This window comes from Amblyomma americanum, chromosome 7, assembly GCF_052857255.1.
Source record: "Amblyomma americanum isolate KBUSLIRL-KWMA chromosome 7, ASM5285725v1, whole genome shotgun sequence".
Taxonomy (NCBI): Eukaryota; Metazoa; Arthropoda; class Arachnida; order Ixodida; family Ixodidae; genus Amblyomma; species Amblyomma americanum.
Genome location: NC_135503.1, coordinates 104,662,709 through 104,681,277, shown reverse-complemented (window position 1 = coordinate 104,681,277; position 18,569 = coordinate 104,662,709). Strand labels below are relative to the sequence as shown.

Below are 18,569 nucleotides of genomic sequence, written 5' to 3'. Positions count from 1 at the left end.
TATAACTCCACAGGGGCGAATAACGAAAAACATGTGCAGTGCCCGAACTCTGCAGACCAACTGTCCAAATCCTAACTGTGAAACATGAGCGGCCGTTATTAGGCCTCCTTTCCTCACGCTATAAATATATCCCGTTATGATAACGTCCCCATGGAAAAGTTGTGAACGAAATTATTCTCTTCTGTTGCCATCTGTATCATCAACAGGAATAGCCATGTTTGATGTGAACTTTGCTGCTGGCGCAGCCGAGGAAATATCAGACATGGCGGTACGGAAAGAATATTTCGCAGTAGCCTAATAAAGCTGGGAGAGTTCAAGAAGTCGAATGGGGCGCTGTTCTCAAACATGTTATTTAATTTCGTCCTCAGAAGCTTAAAGCCTTGACTCATGCTCTCACATTTATGACGAACGCTGGCAACCTGTAGGAAGTTTGCTCTGAAAAGGTTGAGCTGCAGTGAAGAACAAGAAGTGGAGAACCTTTTCACTAGATACTGAGAAAAAAAAAAGAAAGAAGTCGCAGTCGATCATCGCCTTCCGCTCAAGGTGAATGTGGGCCAAAACATCGGGACGCAGTTGAGACTGTAATGGGACCTGCAAACGACGCTCAATCACACAGTGTCAAATTATGTCAAGTGGTTGTTCAACTGTAGCTAACTACAGGTATCAGCTACACCGCCAAGCTAATCTTTAAGAAGTCTTCGTGTGAATTCGCCGCCATACTTGCCCGGAAAATCTTCGTTACTTTCAATTCGCTAGCCGTTTAAACAAGGGCACTCCTGATAAAAGCTTACTTTGAGCCAGTATCTTCATGTATAGTTACATGCCAATCCTTCGGGCACTGCAAAACGAATACAGTGCATACTGCGCAAATTTAATATCCCATAAAAACGCAGCTTTCAATCAGAACCAACTGGCTCTTGTATAAAACTTCACCAGTCAAGCGCGCCTGCAATGCCATCTGAAAAGCCGCAGATGCAAACCGCCAAAAACCACTTTCTCTTAATAAACGTGTCGCATACGGCGGTTTCCGCCGCTAAAAATGAAAGAGGAATGACATCCTGGAGGAAAACCCTTCTGCAAACTCTTGAGTGGGCAGGTCTGGTTTCGCTTGCGCGCACTCCACATGAGCTAGAGGCACTAATCACTAGATTTTCTTCTCAACACTGGCGCGTATTTGTAATCACTGAGGTGTTTTACAAATTTTTTCTGACCCCTTTGCCGAAACGCCTTCTAAAAATAAATAACACTTGGAATCTCACAAATCCTAACACGTGTGCCAACAGTAACTGCGGTGCATCGCTGCGGTATTTTTATGGTGAAGTTACTTTTCATGATGATAACCGGCTGCCAATAATGTACTAGTATTAGAATAAGCGCAATTTTCGCTTTCTTTTCCGCGAAATATTTGTATTAAAAACTAGCGATCTTAAGTGGATCGTTTGGATGCGTGAGCAGCCATACGTTTGTTATATCAGAGGCTGACACAATAAGTTTCGTTACACTTGAAGTGGCACACTTTTGTTCGTTATATCCGATGGCGGCGCACAACGTTCGTTATATCCAAGGTGGTATACTAAGGTTCCTTATATACGAAGTAACACAATAAAGTTCGTTATATCCGATGTTAACACAAGAAAATTTGTTACATTCCAGGTTAGCACACTAAAGGTCGTTAGATCCGAGGCGGCATTCTAAGGTTTGTTATATCGAAGGTTAACACACGAAAGGCTGTTATATCCGAGATGACATACTAAGGTTCGTTTATATCCAATGTAGTAATCTATATTCGTATAAGCAGTATAACGAGTTCCTTCTATCCCGCTGGGCGGGTTGCCACCTGCCACTGGCTATTGACAGGCGGCCCTCGCCAGTTCCACTTGCGCAGACACCTACAACGCTAACGCATGCAAAATTACGAGGTGCACTTAATCCTCCCTACATGCGGAAATGCGAAAGCTGTGTCCGGTCCGCCACCTGCGCCATCTTTTGGGCTAGCGCTGTACGTTGCGAGGGGAGTTTTCAGTGGGTGCCGCATGATGGCGCTACGACTGCACACAACCACGGAGGAAATTTTCTGGAAACGGAAAAATTTGGTACTCGCTTGATTGCAACATATGTAATTAATGTAAGGATGGCCTTCGGCTCCGGAATCTTCAGAGGCTGGCGCTTAACGAAGAAGACAACGACAAGCGCCGAACGCTCCGTTCCTCGTGCGTGCTCTGGACTGACCGCTGCCTCTGGTCTTCACCAGGACTGTACCGCTAGTTGTTAACAATTGGTTTTTGGAGGGAAAGGAAATGGCGCAGTATCTGTCTCATATATCGTTGGACACCTGAACCGCGCCGTAAGGGAAGGGTAAAGGAGGGAGTGAAAGAAGAAAGGAAGAGAGAGGTGCCGTAGTGGAGGGCTCCGGAATAATTTCGACCACCTGGGGATCTGACATCGCACAGCACACGGGCGCCTTAGCGTTTTTCCTCCATAAAAACGCAGCCGCCGCGGTCGGGTTCGAACCCGGGAACTCCGGATCAGTAGTCGAGCGCCCTAACCACTGAGCCACCGCGGCGGGTTGTTCGCGATGCAGTGGTTTGCCAGACGTTTCTTATTGCAAGTGGTGGAGGTGCAAACAATCCCTCGCCCTGGAGCTTCGCAACCGCGCATTGCCTACTGCTTCTACAATGCCTGAGACTGTAAACCAAACTGCATCACCGCTTCCGTCGGCTGTCTTCTGTTCTGGCGCCGAGCGGCAGCGTGACCCGGCCATCTTCAGCGGCACAGATGACACGGATGTGGAGGATTGGTTGGCCTTCTATGAGCGCGTAAGCGCACAAAATAAGTAGGACGACAGCGTCAAGCGGAACAATGTTATAATTTTACTTGAGCGACAAAGCCAATCTCTGGTTTCGAAATCACGAGGTTGACATCTCCAGCTGGGCCGCTCTCAAAACCAGCCTGACAGAAGTATTTGGCCGTCCCGCATTGCGTAAGCTTCGCGCCGAGCAATGCTTGCGAAGTCGGGCCCAGTAAACCGGTGAAAACTTCACCAGTTATATAAAAGATGTTGTCGACCTCTGCAAGCTTATCAACCCTTCTATGAGCGAGGCCGACACGATCAGACATATTATTAAAGGCATTGAGGATGATGCCTTCCAGATGCTCGTCGCCAAGGATCCTCAGACTGTTTCCGGTGTCATCGGCTACTGCCAAACATCGATGACCTGCGCAAACAGCACCTTTCTACCCGGCGTGCTAGCTATCAGAAGGCTACACTTTCCAGCTTGGCTCTCCCAGGGGACGGTGCTCTGGACCAACAGTCGCTGCTCCAGTGCATCCAGCAGTTTGTACGTGAGGAAGTCGCACGCCAGCTGTGCTTGTCAACCTGCTCGCCTCCGCCTGCGCCGTCGCTCACTCCCAGCTTACAGCGTGTGATCGAGGAGCAGGTCAATGAATTCCTGCCACCTCCTCCCCAGCCACCCCTGATCGCGGCTCCTCTGACGTACGCCGATGCCGTGGTGCAGTCGCGGCCCTCACCTGCTGCCCCTGTCTGCAAGCCCCCTAACCGACTGTAAGAACTCCCAGCGACCTGCGACCCCACCTTATCGTCCGGTTGCCCGCCCCCGATCACAGCCTCAGCCACTCAACCCCTGTCGCACAGAAGACAACCGCCCTATTTGCTACGCCTGTGGCGTCGCTGGCCACGTGGCTCGTTTGTGTCGCAGTAGTGACCACCGTCCTTGCGATTATAGGCGTAAGCCGACGTAGGACCTTCCACGTCGTCCTCGCCTGTATCACACGAGCCGCCTCCGGATTCCTCTTCTCCTAGTTACCATCTCCGCTCCCCGCTCCCACCGCTCGCCGTCTCCTGGCCGCCGTTCCCGTTCACCGATGCTCCGCAGCCAACCCGCCGTCCACGCGGAAAACTAATGGCCGCAGTTCCGGAGGCAAGAACTTCGTCACCAGTGACTCACTCAAGACCTGTTTCTGTGCCTGCCAATATTATTACCGTGTTCGTTGAGGGAGTCACCATCGAAGAACTTGTTGACACTGGCGCAGCCGTTTCCTTTCTCAGTTACACCCTATGTCGCAGACTCAGAAAAGTGACGACGCCTCTTCCTGCCGTTTCTCTCCGCACCGCCAGCGCTCAGGACATTCGACTTTAGCCGCCTGCAGCGCCCGCCTGCTTATCGAGAACGTTCCCTACACAATCGAGTTCATTGTCCTCGCCCGCTCCTCTCACTACGTTATCCTTGGTTGGGACTTCCTCTCCACGCATCACGCCGTTATTGTCTGCGCCCGTGCTCAGCTCGACTTATCGCCCTACAGTGACGCTCCCTTGGACGTACCCGGTGCTGCTGCCGCTACTCTGGTCGTCTCAGAAGACACAGAAGTTCCACCTTTCTCTTCAGTGCTGGTGCCTCTTTCTTGTGCTGCTCTGTCAGACGCAACTGTCACTTATACGCCCTATTTACGATGCGCTGACCAGAACTCTGTTTTGCTGCCTCATGCCATGCTGACAATTGTTTGTGGCTCCAGGGATATTGATGCGGCCAACCCGTTCTCCTGCCCTACCACTTTACATCGTGGCCAATCGCTTGGTAGTGTTGACTTTCTCCATCCCGCCTCAGCATACCCCCTCGTCGATAGCATGGCCGGCCTTCACGTCAGCTCCATTACGCCTGTTCCCATCACCAATCAGTCTTCTGTGTATATTTTTCACCGTTCCGTCGGCGCCGCCCTGACGTCTACCCAACGAGACCAGCTTGTTGCCGTTCTGTAGCGTTTTCAAGATTTGTTTGACTACCAGCAACCTTCATTGGGCCGCACCACCACCGTTACCCACTGTATAGACAATGGCACCCATGCCCCTTAGCGCCAACATCCGTACCGCGTGTCAGCCGCTGAGCGCCGCATCATTGACGAGCAAGTGACTGACATGCTCAAGCGCCACGTGATACAGTCGTCGCACAGCCCGTGGGCATCGCCAGTGGTTCTGAGTGGTTCTGGTCAAGAAAAAAGACGGTTCCATCCGGTTCTGCGTCGATTACCGTCGTCTGAACAAGATTACACGCAAGGACGTTTACCCTTTACCCCTTATCGACGACGCCCTCGACTGCCTGCAGGGCGCTGAGTTCTTTTCTTTATTGGACTTGCGCTCCGGTTACTGGCAGATGCCGATGGCAGAGGTCGATCGCCCAAAAACTGCATTAGTCACACCCGACGGGCTCTATGAATTTAATGTCATGCCCTTCGGCCTCTGCAATACACCCGCAACATTCGAGCGCGTGGTGGACAACCTACTCCGAGGGCTCAAATGGCACACATGCCTTTGTTACCTAGACGACGTTGTGATCTTTCCCCCCACTTTTCGTCTCACCTCCAGCGCCTTGAGACTTTTCTTCGCTGCCTGGCTGACGCTGGCTTAAAACTCAATTTAAAAAAGTGCCTCTTCGGAGCTCGGCAGTTCACCATTCTCGGACATGTCGTGTCGAAGGATGGCGTTCTCCCGGGCCCGGCCAAGTTGCGAGCTGTGACAGAATTTCCGAAGCCCACTTCGGTAAAAGACCTCCGCAGCTTCGTCGGCCTCTACTCCTACTTCCGCCGCTTAATGATGTCCATGGTGCAAGAAGGCTCACGGCCGTACATTATCATGTTCATAATTACTCAAGTAGGCCTCAGTACATAGTTCGAAGATACGTTTTTAATAAGTCTGCACTCACTAGACGCGCCTTTATTCAGCTTCAACCATCGAAGAGACGTGGCGGAGTGGCAGCGTCCCTGTCTCGCACGCCGCCGTTGAGGGCTGTATTCCCACATAGACTCCAATTTTCTCTTATTTTTATCCTGTAATCAGTACCACTTGCAGACAGACCACCATGAAATGGGCCATCTAATGCTTTCGCATTAATAAATGCTCAAGCACTTCTTGCTGCCATTACACCCACCTGCACGGACCCCGACCGAAGTACGGCAAAAAGCCGTCGCCGTGAAGCACTACCGCTGGGTATGGACTCACTATACTCTTTTTCGGAGAGCCAGCTGCGCCAGCACTCTCCTCCATGAGCTCGATCGGGACTCTGTTGCCGCGTACAGGCTGAAGATCCTCGACTCCTCAAAAGAACCGCATTTGCTAGTCGCAGGTGCAATAATAATCGGACAATTCTTTGCAGCGACAAGCAATGCGTTTATATTTGCCCGTTCTTTCGAGCCATGAGCCCACATAATGACGCAGTCCTCTTAGCAAGGGCGACCGTTTTACACTCACAGGCTCAAGCATTCGCAGGTTGGATTCACAGCCGAACGGCAGTAACCCGTTAATTTCTTTACTGTTATCTTTAACCCATATTGAGACCAACAGGATCACTGCAACCGCTGGTCAGCAAGCGGTGATCGCAACAACGCTGCGGTTAGTTCGGTTCGCAAAGGAGGAGTAACCGAAAACCAATAGCCTCAACGCCTCTCAGCTTTGCACATTTGAACAGCGCGAAGAACCGAGGACTAAGCAGGAAACACACACACAAACGAACCGCCGATTTTTTCTTAGGAAAGACTCATGGTTAAAAGGCCTTCAACCCCAGTGCTCACAGGCGCACAATGCATAAAAAACACACGCACAAAAATTAAAAACAAGTCAAAGGACACGAGTGTAATAACGTCATGAAGTTGCAATCCTCCAATCTTGAAATCCGCTGCGGAACTGTGGCAAAGAGAATAACACTGTCTGTTCTTCAGAGATTGGTGCTACCGATGTTGTCCATAGGCACAGAAATCAGCTGTGTCTGGCGATATCAGAGGCATATCTCATCGCCACATCGCACACCCCGTGTGCCGCCAAAGTTTCGGTGGCGTTACACGCGATCGAGCTAGATCATCTTGCCGGAGCTATTGCAACCTCATGACGTTTTTGCATGCGTGTCATTTGACTTGTTTTTGCTTTCTGTGTGCGTTTTTATGACTTGTGCGCCTGGGCCACTAGGTTTGAAGGCTGTATAGCCCTGAGAGTTTCCCAATAAAAATTCAGTTGATAGTCAGCGTTTCGTGTGTGGGCGTGTTTTTTGCTTAGTCTTTGTTTATTCGCGCTGTTCAAATATGCTAAACGTTCACCAACTCGCCCAGTTTTCGGTTCTGCTGATGCCTCTCAGCTGTTGCTGCACGGTGCAGTTACCTCGCGTGCACCTGTATACACCACCGTCTTCGAGGAACAGCGGCATGTACTCTGGACAGGTGCAGGTTCCGGGAATGCCGTCGCCTTCCGCGTTGCAAACCAGTCCCTGTACGAAGGGGGAGATGCACTCGGACGTGTTCAGGCAGCTTTTGCTCAGGTAGGCAGCTGCGAAGAGAAGCAAAATCCATAAAACACAGTCCCGCAATTCACCCGTAAAGGAAACAGCTTAATTCCGTGCCTCTATTCATATCTTACAAGTGTAATACGCAGAACGGGTGACCTGATGTCTTTAACGATACAAAGTAGGCAGATAGCAAAAAGAGATAAGCACAGCCAGGGCAAGAGATTGTCAGAAGGCCCACGGCATTAAGCAATTTGTCAGAGTAGGCTGTGCGCTGCGTGCTCCAATTGCTCACAAGAGTAATTCAATTACTTTGGAGAAGCCTCTACACTTTACAAATCGTACCTTACAAAAATTTCTTTAGGCAGTCTATGGACTGTGCATAGACTAATGTCTATAAATATCGACAAACCTACAAAACAGTGCATAGGCAGTACAAATCCTATAGACAATTTATAGACAATGTATACATTTTTGGCCACACACTTTTAATAGACTGTTGTCTATAGAGAGTCTATAGATGATGAATAGACAAAAATAAATATCTATAGAAAGGCAATAGAGTCTATAGGAAGCCTATAGACTGTCTATAGAACATTTTTGTAAGGGCTAAATTCACTAGTCATGATGATGATTAAGAGAGCGGCGGATTATTGACGTTCATGCACTGGTTACTAGAGTCACGCAGAAATTTTGGTAGGGCCCATGGTTTTCGACTTTCATTATTTTTTTCAAATATTCGGCGTTAAAAAAAGGTTGGATTTGGGGGAAGTGGTTCTAAATCGACTCTTCTTTTTGCTATATTTGGGAGCGAAAATAATTAACAATTAAAGTTAGTTTCGCCACGGGACACGATATATTTTATTTTCGCTTGTTATTTTTGGTAAAGCCATTCATAAATGGCAGATTGCTCAAAGGAATTTACCACCCTGTAATATATTTCCTTTATAATATATTCATTAATTACGCCGTCCCGTGCTTTTCCATTTCTATGTCATCAACTTCTCGCGCCTATGTTCGACTGCATTTCACGAAAACTCCGAATGTATTAAATACAGCGGCAGTTAGAAACTCGAAATTCTGGCGGCACTTAAGCCCCGCCTTAAGGTATGACGCGTTAGCGGTAATGGGCCCCTTCAGCTGCCTGGAGCCCTTTTTGCATATAACTTTGCAGAGATGGAGATTTTATATACTTTTGTTCATTTTTATTTTTATTTTCTAACGTACGTTTTCAATGATCGAAGGTTAGCGCGCCCAGGTCACGAACCGCGGTGCAGCGGTTCGGGTGCCGGCTCGGTCGTTTTTCTTTTCAGCGCAATTGCTTTTATTTCTTCAGAGGCACACGTAACGGTGGCGGAAAGACGCCACGACTCTGTCGCCCAATGAGGAATTCTGATGTGACGTCACCACTATTGCACTGTGTGATTCGTTGTGGGGGGGGGGGGGGGGGGGGTGAATTCCCGACGCAAAGTCTTGGGATTGCGACGCCACAGCCCTCTCGACCAGTTCATCCTTTCTTTATTTCTCTAGGCACCGTGCACTACTACAAACTAAACACGACTGTGCCTATAGGGGAGTAAAAATGGAGTAAGTTGTCATCTAGCACACTCCCTTTTACAAGCAGGGTTTGTTGCCTCAAGTTCCGAAGTAGATTTTGATCCCTAAATATACGTAATGGTTACTGCTGGCAACGAAGGCATATTTCCACTGCAAAGCATAGTAACTTAATGCAGTTAGCAATATGGGAGGAGGCTTTTAAACGCGGCACCGGTGGTTTTTGAGGTGAGCAAATAGAAGAAGTTTAAACCTCGGCTGAAACTTTCGTAACTGCTAGAACTTCGCGTGTTTTGAAGCAGGAATACAGTTCCCGTTGCAAACCGTAAGTATTCCCTATTTTTATTGATAGAAATCCACCCCATTGCTTGGACAGCATATCCTCTCCCCAAAAAAGGAGTGCGCAAGAGGGAAGCTTACTCTCTTATTACTCCCATATAGCTTTTTTTGTGTTTAGAGTGCACGACGTCGGTTTTTCTGCTGAACGGGGCCATTAACACTCTCGCGCGGAGGTGGGCAAATGCCCTCATTTTTACTTTTCCTCCCTAACCCTCACTTTTGAATCCATGGCCCCCCTCACCCTCACTAACAGTCATTTTAAGATTGGCGTTATATTTTCTAGTCTCCAACTTCTGGCGATATTACTGAGTAATAAACATACAAGAGAAGCCCTCAAGGCTCTGTTGAACGAGAGGCTAGATGCTTAGACTGTTGTGTGTGTGCGGGTACGTGTGTGTGAGCTGTTTGAGCTGATACGTGAAACAGAGCCGAGACAGTTACGAATTGGGCCCTAAAATATCACTCTGGCTTTACTTAGCTGGCACGCACTGCATGCATACATGTGCCCTCCCCTTATAGCATTTCATCGTTATCTATATTTATTTTGTTTATACTGCAATCCCCACTGGGAATTTTAGCAGGGTGGGACACAGATAAGTAAACACAAAGCAATAACACAGGCAATGAACACAAGGGGAAAGTAGAATAACGTAGCTTGAAAATTTTGGAAAATAAGCATACACAACAGATTTTTAAACAATACTGGAAAGAAATGTCGACACAGGTGATTTTGTAGCGATAGCTACATTACGCTAGCGTTTCGAGCCTTCAGCGTTGCGGCGCGCCGCCACCCTGTGGCTGCGCCGCCACGCTGTCACGTGGTTGGCAACGTGATGGGGAGCAGCTGTCGGTGGCGCGGCGCCGTGGCTGATCACGTGGTTCGTCACGTGACCAGGTTTCATTCGGCCAGCTGCAGCTATCGCGTCACTCCTGGTTTAACCATAGGTAAACCACTGCCAATTTTTTTCTTCAATCGGGCCAGCATTTGTTTCAGCACCGCCACAAGACCATAATCTTTTGATAATGCAGTCGAGCAAAAAAAGAAATGCTGTACACACAGTCAGCAGGGCAGCAGCACTAGAAAGCGATCGTCACTCCTGTAGCAATGTACAGATTTGAAATCACTAACCTGGATAGGAAAGCAAAGAGAAAGGATTGCTTAGCATACTGCCTCGTTTGCTGCTGTCATGCCTACTGTGCTAAAATGGAGTGCTAAAATCAGTCAGCACGTTGTTGCGTCTGTGTACAAAAATTAATGTACGCCAAGAGAAGAAAACAATTCAGTAGCGTTTACCACGATAGTTGCAATAAGTGCTAAGCACAGAATAGACTCAGAACAAGGAAATTTTGTAGGTCGCTTAATTACCATTGTCCCATGACATTGCGATTGCACTGGGTCTTCTTAATTTCGCTGCTTCTAATCTTCCGCCGTTTCATGCGATTTTCTACATGCGCGCCTGATGACGCTTCCACGCGCACGGATGAAAGATGATTAAGACTACAGCATGAGGATCTGGCACTTTCAACAACTGTAGTGAACGCGGCTACGTGACGAAGACGATGACAATGGAAGAACAGCACGAAAGCTTGACAGTTCGTACAGGCAGGATGTTTGGATTTTTCCCAACTGATTCTTCAAATTAGAGAAGTGTATTAACCGACCGACTTAAAACCGGAGTGGCATTCCTTCTTGGTGATGCGCTCAGCCTTGCTTCACGTCTACTGCTCTGTTGCTGTATCTTTTTCCGATGTGTTTCGTGGCGTATTCTAAAAGCTTTGTAAATAATTTAGTTCATGTAACTAGAATATATTTTTCGTCTTATAAATGTCATACTCAAGAAAAAAACAGCTTTGGCGACGGCGAAGTAGCCTGAAGTAGCGGCCAGCGGAAGTCATTTTTTAGTGCCACCGCGAGTTCAGATCCCGCTCCCCCAACTTTAAAATCTTTATTTCTTTAGTGTCTTCCCTCGGTGCGGTGCCGGCTTTCCGCTGCAGTGAGGCTCTTATGCGGTCGCTTAAAATAAAACATTATTGAGGTCACTTGAAAATAAAACGGTTCGCTAAAATGCAGAACTTAGGCTGAATAATAGTAATTACTAAATGCCCGAACCTGGAGTGAAAAACTCCTGTGGTTGCCATTTTTAGTGCTCTAGTGCTTCCAATCCGCCGAAAAGTGGTTTGAAATCACTAACCTGGATAGGAAAGCAAAAAGGATTGCTTAGCATACTGCCTCGTTTGCTGCTGTCATGCCTACTGTGCTAAAATGGAGTGCTAAAATCAGTCAGGGCGTTGTTGTGTCTGTGTACAAAAACTAATGTATGCCAAGAGTATTTAGAAAACAATTCAGTAGTGTTTACCACGATAGTTGCAATAAGTGCTAAGCACGAAATAGACTCTGTCCGAAGCCTGCTTTTAAAAGGTGGGTCACCTTGGTCACGTGACGTTGTGACGTCATCACATGCAGCCCATCGGATTGTGAGCAAACTGCCCACCGTGGCAGTTCAATTTAATGAATAGTCGCAAGAGATTCCTCAGGAAAAACATAGGTCTCACAATCCCCAGCGATGGCAGCACCTGCCATCGCAGGGCAGTGGCACGTAGCTTAACCGCTGCACCTCTGCGCCTGGAGCGAATGCAGGACTCCCAGGCATCTGTGATTATAGAGCATGACCAATTCTACCGCAGTACAAGTCTAAAATGATGCAATAACATGGAAACATTTATCATAAGAGATATCAACCAAATTAATCATGTTCAGGCCAAGCAACAACATAGAAAGTCAAGATAAACCATCAAGAACAGGACTAACGGGGCTAGCTCACGATAATTCATGGTTAACCCCACGCAAAACCACTCATGATTTTTTTGCTTGTACGTCTACGCCTTACTCAAACGGCGACTGTTGTTTGCCTACCATGCCTGCAAATAAAATCGGTTCATAAAATCAGGCGCGCGATTACGCACTCACAGGTCTTACTAGGGACAGCAATAAACCGGGAAATTTATGATGTTATTCGGAGAGCAGTACAACTTTTTCTTTTTTAGCGCATCGTACAATGCAAGGCGGAGCAAGCGATGATTCAGACCAAGATGGTTAAGGTGCCGCTTTATTTTCATGGTAACGCCACAGTGGTTGCTTTTGCCCACCACAGTGCGAGACCGCTTTCCTATGCCGAATGTTCCAGAAAAAATAGAATATAGAAAGAAGATATGATTACTGAACTACTCACAGCGTGAATAAAAAAATTACACACCAACGCCGCCAACATTCTTTGATTTGACAGTGGAATTTGGCAAGAGCATTTTTTGCGCTGCAGCCAATTCTGTGAAACCTCGCTGATCTGAAATCAGACTTCGTTCCGGCAAAGAAGGCATGGAACTTGGGAAATCAAGAGCCTTATTAGGTATAAATTCTACGTGTTTTACTCTACACTCTCATCATCCGATCGACTTGGTGCTGATAATGAAAATGTTGACTGCGGTACCATGGTTCCCGTTGGACTGCCCGCCGCCCGCACGGCCCGGCCAGCGGCTCCTTCTTATCGCATATACAGGGTGTTTCACCGAATACTTTGCGCAATTAAAAAAAAAGGTTTTCGATTTAGAAGAGCGCTTTTTCGGGGGTGTAGAACATCACGGTGACGGAGAAGGTGTGCTGCACCCGCGTTTCATGTTAGCCTTGTGTACCTCTAGAGTGCAGAAACTACGTCTTCCCTGGGATCTTCACCCTAAGATGTACCGCTTTAAAATGGAAACTCATAACGAGCGGCACAGACAAAAGCGTTAGCCCGGAGTACGGTTCGGGCCACCAACCTCGCCCTCAAGAAGTAATTTCTGCCCTCCCTCACTCTCACCTCATCATGTGTTCCCTCCCTCACCCTCACCTCATGATGTCTTCCCTCCCTCGCCCTAACCTCATCATCTCTTTTCTACCTCACCGTCGTCCTCAGCAAATTTTCATCCGCCCATCCTCCCTCACCTTGACCTCACCGAGTGAAATCCTCATGAGGTGAGGGTGAGGACGCCCTCAGGAGGGTTCGCGCTCGTGAGGATGCCCATCTCTGCTCTCGCGTTAATAGAGCGTTTGAAAGGAATGCCGTTGGTGTGGTCAGTGCTTGAGACAGTGACGACTATGAGACGTAAGATGAGCAGCTCTGCTCTGGCTGCTCCCTGCTGACATTCACGGTTCGAACCTGTTCTGAGGTGAGGGCATGCTTTGTATAACAAGTATTAAAAGAAGTTTTTCTGTGTTTGCCTATGTTCGCTCTGTTCGATACAGGGTGCTTAAACGACTAGCCTGCCAAAATGTACAACGAAAATTAGCTTCAAGCAGAGGATAGGTTCTGGTTTACTGCTATAGTTTCCGTGTAGTGTTTCAGCTCTTTCTAGTTCATCCCATACACGCTTTCTTTTTTTGAGTTCTGTGCTCATGTGTTCTGCGTTACTGTAGAGCGATTGAGAATACCAGGGACACATGCCACAGATTCGAACTGCTGCATTTGTAGCTAAATCTTCCGGAATACGCCCTGCATCGATGTCGGCTGATAATGTCGCGGACCAAGCCGCCCCACGGCCACCTGGCGCGACCTTGAGGGCCCATCTGCCTCCTGCAATCTCCCTTACTCCTATGTACACCCACACTACCTCTGAATAATAGTTTTTCCACCACCGCCACCACCATTAATGCGTCCTAAATTTATAAAGTGCTCGGTAAGACAATTGCCTTTCCGAGCGCTTTCAAAATCAAGGATGCTATACTGCCGCCAACTGCCTACGAAGAGGCAGCGCGGAATACAAGCCAGGAGACCAAGTCTGGGTGTGTATGCCCATTCGCCGCCGTGGATTGAGTGAAAAGCTTTTGTGCCGCCATTTCGGCCCGTGGAAGGTCCTTCGTCGGCTGGGTGAACTGGATTATGAAGTCATCCTTGACGCAATGACTGCATCCCAGCGACGCCGCGTACGACCTGAAGTTGGCCATGTCGTCCGTCTGAAGCCCTAATATACGCGCTGAGGCAGGCTGTGTTTCGACAGTGCGTTTATTTTCGCACGATCCGTTTTGTTTCTTGATAGTCGCATTATTTGTTTTAATGCATCGGGTCGATGCTTCTTTGAGAAGGGAGTAATGCCGTGAATCTTTGCAGTGTTTATTCATTCTTCAAAGCTGCCGCGACGCCTCTTTATCGCTTTGTTGGCGATGAAAGACGCGACCAGATTTATCTCGATTGATCGCATTCAGGCAGAGTAAATTCTAGTTTGTTTCAGAATGTTCTAGTAACTTTGCACGCTTGATCTCGAAAGTTCGCTATCAGCTTTAAATTGAGTACGGTCGACAACGGTGGGCATTCTGTTGGACAACCGCCCAGCACGCTTTTTGCTACGCCGCCGCCGAGTGATTCAGTCCATTGTGGGCGCAAGTCAACCCAAATAAAGAGTTTTGTTTAGACGCCATTTTCGCTGCCTTTCTGCTCTCCGGACTACAGTCACCACTTCGTGACAACAACTAAACCAGCAGACAACTTTGTTAAACCATTAAGGCGCCTTGCTATAACTGCACGCGATTTGTACAGATCCATACAAGTGGAGGCGATCCACCCCTTTTGAGCAAACTAGAGAACGGGGACGGGGTGCTGGTACAATAAAGAAGCCTGCCAGATCTTCACACCGCTGTATAGTGAAAAGGTCGGAAATATGCTTCTGTGATACTAATTCGTAGGCCGTTTCAGACGTTTCGTACACGCAATTTTACACGGCGAATCCGTTGTAAGCCTGAGGCTTATTGGCTTTTGGGGTTTAACGTACCAAAGTGACTCACGCTATGAGGGACTCCGTAGTGGAGGGCTCAGGTAAATTTTGACCACTGGGGTTCCTTAACGTGCAATGACATCGCACAGTACACGTGCCTCTAGCAATTCGCCTCCGTGGAAATGCGATCGCCGCGTCTTTTGGGTCAGTAGCGGAGCACCATAACCACAGAGGTACCGCTGCTGCGATAAACACGAGAGTACAAAAATACCTGAAGTATTACCTGATGTTCTGGCGGTGTGAGAAGTAGCGGCTTTTACTGAAACTTGTGCATATAACTCATTTTTTCTCTCCTCGTGCGAGATATTATTAGCAGGGGGAAGACAGGCAAAACGCAATAACTATAAATTCGGTGAGCTTATGTCATTTAAAGAGAAAGTAATAATTATTTAGTAGAAATCACCCTAACGTTCAGACCAATGACGGAAGGCGAGGACGAAAAGCCTTTTTGCACACTCATCATGCTGCCATCGCTTCGCAAAACGAGGTAGACAAAGTCAGTCTGCTTTACCATCACTCACAGTAATTATCGTTAAAAGTGAAATTTTGATGGTTGAGCGAAAAGAATGTTTTACAAGGAAGTCTGCTAGTGTTACATGCTGATATTTTAATGCAACAGTACAATCAGCTACAGTGACCACGACTCTATTTCGCCTCCTAAGCGCCAGTTTGCTGTCTTTGTTGTTGTGGTTGGCCTCTGGTAGAATGGCACATACCCAAAGTAGGGGATTGGCCAAGGTTCGTTGCAATTTCAAACAGGAGAAACACCATGACGTAATTAAGTTGTATCCATTGTTAAAGTCTTAGTTAAAAGTAAATCATTTCGAAAAACATAACAAAGGAATCTTCCTGATGAAATGGTGTAATCACGAAGAGAATCGAATACTGGTTCTAGGACATTTTCCTTGGCACCATGAAGTGGAAACTTTTGCACCTCTTTCTTTTTCGTCACAGAAGCTATGCCCAGCACACTGTTATAGGATGACAAACGCGTGCAAAATTTCTCTTGTTTCGAATCATTGAAACTCTACTCACCACCGTCCCCGGGAATGACGTCCGGATTGGTTGGCTTTCCTCCTGAAGAGGTCGTGGTCGCCCTTCATAGAAAATGAGCATGGCATTGCATTAGCAAAGATACACTTCCCCTTTAGTTAGCGAGCGAATGTTGCGGCGTGTTATTCAAAGAATGCTTACACCAAGATCAGATAGATGTACTCTCGGCTGTTCTTCTGCCCACCAAATTTGAGAAGAAGTCGTATACTAGATACCTGGCACCATCGACTTATTTGCATCCATACATCAACTACAGGGCACCTTCTTCCTGCTATTGAGCCCCACCTTAGATTGCGCGATCTAACATTGCCCTGGATTGTGCGCACGATGCACACGCTTTCAAGTGCGGGAAAAAGGTGTTGCTGATGTCTCTTTTCCGCCTGGAAGGGTACGGATTATTATGGATGCTTCTTTGACAGGTCCTTTAAGCTTTTCAGTATTGCAACACGTGAAAACAGTGCGCAAGTGAGAAATTTAGAGTCAACCGTATTCCCCAGGCCATGCGAAGCCTTGCGGACAGACGGGAGAATTAAATTATCACAGAATGGGCCTCTCCGCAGTTTCCCGTCTGATTGGCTCTTCTGACTCAATCATCGTCATAAGATGCAGCCAAAAAAACCCGCGTTTGTGATCCGATAGAAGTGCTGTGAAAACCTGCTTTTAAATATCTGAGGGCTTCTTCTAATGGCATATTACAAGTCACGCTCCGAAATTTCCGTTCTAAAAAAAACAAAGAACCGAGAGAAATCATAATGTACTTAGTTGAGCGAGCATGCTTTTCAAACCCGCGAGTGTAATCACAGAGGGCGCACCTAATGTTTTGCTGGGCGTATAGCCACGGTGAATGATCGTAGCCTTCCTCCTCCCCCAAAGGTGTGCCTTCTTGCGCTTGAGCCATGCGTGGAGGTATCACGGAGAGGAGGAGGCCAACCGCAGCCACCCTATGAAGACCGCTCAGCTGCATCGGTCGTGGTCTCCTGCGTAGACCATATATGTATAGGAGTGGCTACTGTGCCGGCATTCAGTAGAATAGTTGTAGGGTTAGGTTGTCGAAAATGTTGATTGGCAGTCTCGCTGTAGTCACGTAAAACGCAAAGTCGCCCCCCCCCCCCCCCCCCGCTTTGAAGATTTATTGTTGGTATAAATGGAAAAGAAAACAGGACAAATAAATATTAGTTTATCCTGGCAACAACGTGTCGGCTTTAGGTAGCATTCTGAGATTCTGGCAGTGCCGATTTATTGGCTTAGTGCCGCGATGAGACTGGAATCAACCAATAGCGTCAAACTGGAGACAAAATTTCCTGTGGGATATGTTGCCGGCTGCCGGCACGGTAATCTCGTCCTATATGTGTAAGAAATACGGGAAGCCACGACAAGGAAGGCACAGTGAAACCAGTGTCTTTATTGCAGTGCGTCCTGTCGGCACAAGTGCAGCCAACCATGTACAGATTTACAGTTCACTATTTATTGCTAGTGACTGGGTTTCTGAGCACGATCATTCAAGCACAAGAGCGCGACACGTAGGACCTGCACCAGAAGTTAACAGTTGACTGCGCAAATGATCTTTAACTGCTTGCCAAAATACGCGATGGTGGTTTTGTGGCCATGCTGGAGCTCATGAGCTTCATAGAGCCTGAGGCAATTTTACATCGCTATCAAGGCTCTCAAGTCCTGCTTTCTTGTAAGGCAACTCTGGAATATTTTTAGATAGTCTTATGAAAACATTGAACAGAATGGTGTAACATTCCACTGCACAGCTTTCTAAGTTATCCTAACACCGCAAAGCAAAAGACTTTACCCTCTCGCACAGGCTTTATTTAGCAAAGCACAGCTTTCGGTACGCTAGAGACAAGGAATCACAGCACGAATAAGGCGCAGAAAGAGGGAAATTACTTACGAAACCGGTTTCTGGTTGACAGAACGGAAGAGAGAATAAGTGCCTGCCTCTTCTTCTTCTTCTTCTCCTCAAGTAATATGGCACATACCCACGTGGCCTTGCCTTTTTCATCTTCTTCCTCTTAAGACAATGCACGCACCAACATGAAGGGATTGGCCAAGGTGTAGTGGCCTAAACAAGGAAATTTCCATAGACGATTACGGCAAAATATTAGCGCCAAGAGTGAATTTAGAAAAATGTATCCATGAAAAACGACAGAAGAATATTTAAAGTAAGATAAACAGCACTTTGGTGAAAGAATCAGAGCTCGAAAATTTTTAGAGTTAGCAAATCAGCCTACTAGCTGCAATTATGTAATCATGGAGAATCCCACAAACTGAACACAATGCAAATCCTTTGGCGCTCGCACCGAACGATAATAACATTGGCAGAGATAACGGGTGCCCTAACCTGGAGAGAGGGACCTCTAGATAAATATTCCTCTCAAGTGAGAACTTTGGACAGGAGAGGAGAAAAGGGTCTGCACGTTCAGCTTCCTCGCATGAGTCACATAGGTTTGCCGGTGTCCACCCACATCTGCATAGATATAAATTTAAACTGGGAATCCTGCCCCAGTTTGCCCCACAACCACGTCAATGATACCT

The 18,569-nt window shown here is 47.5% G+C and overlaps 1 protein-coding gene across 1 annotated transcript in view; it reads right to left on the bottom strand.

The window, feature by feature from the left end:
* LOC144097979 (uncharacterized) overlaps positions 1 to 17,970 on the bottom strand; it is a 30,126-nt gene extending 12,156 nt beyond the window's left edge. The window contains exons 1-4 of the mRNA XM_077630563.1: positions 17,926 to 17,970; positions 16,841 to 17,005; positions 16,011 to 16,072; positions 7,160 to 7,324 (exon numbers count right to left, since the gene is read on the bottom strand). Coding sequence (XP_077486689.1) covers positions 7,160 to 7,324; positions 16,011 to 16,072; positions 16,841 to 16,992 — 379 coding nt within the window. The 5' untranslated portion in view covers positions 16,993 to 17,005; positions 17,926 to 17,970. The remainder of the gene's footprint in view (positions 1 to 7,159; positions 7,325 to 16,010; positions 16,073 to 16,840; positions 17,006 to 17,925) is intronic.
* Between the last annotated feature and the right edge of the window lie 599 nt (positions 17,971 to 18,569).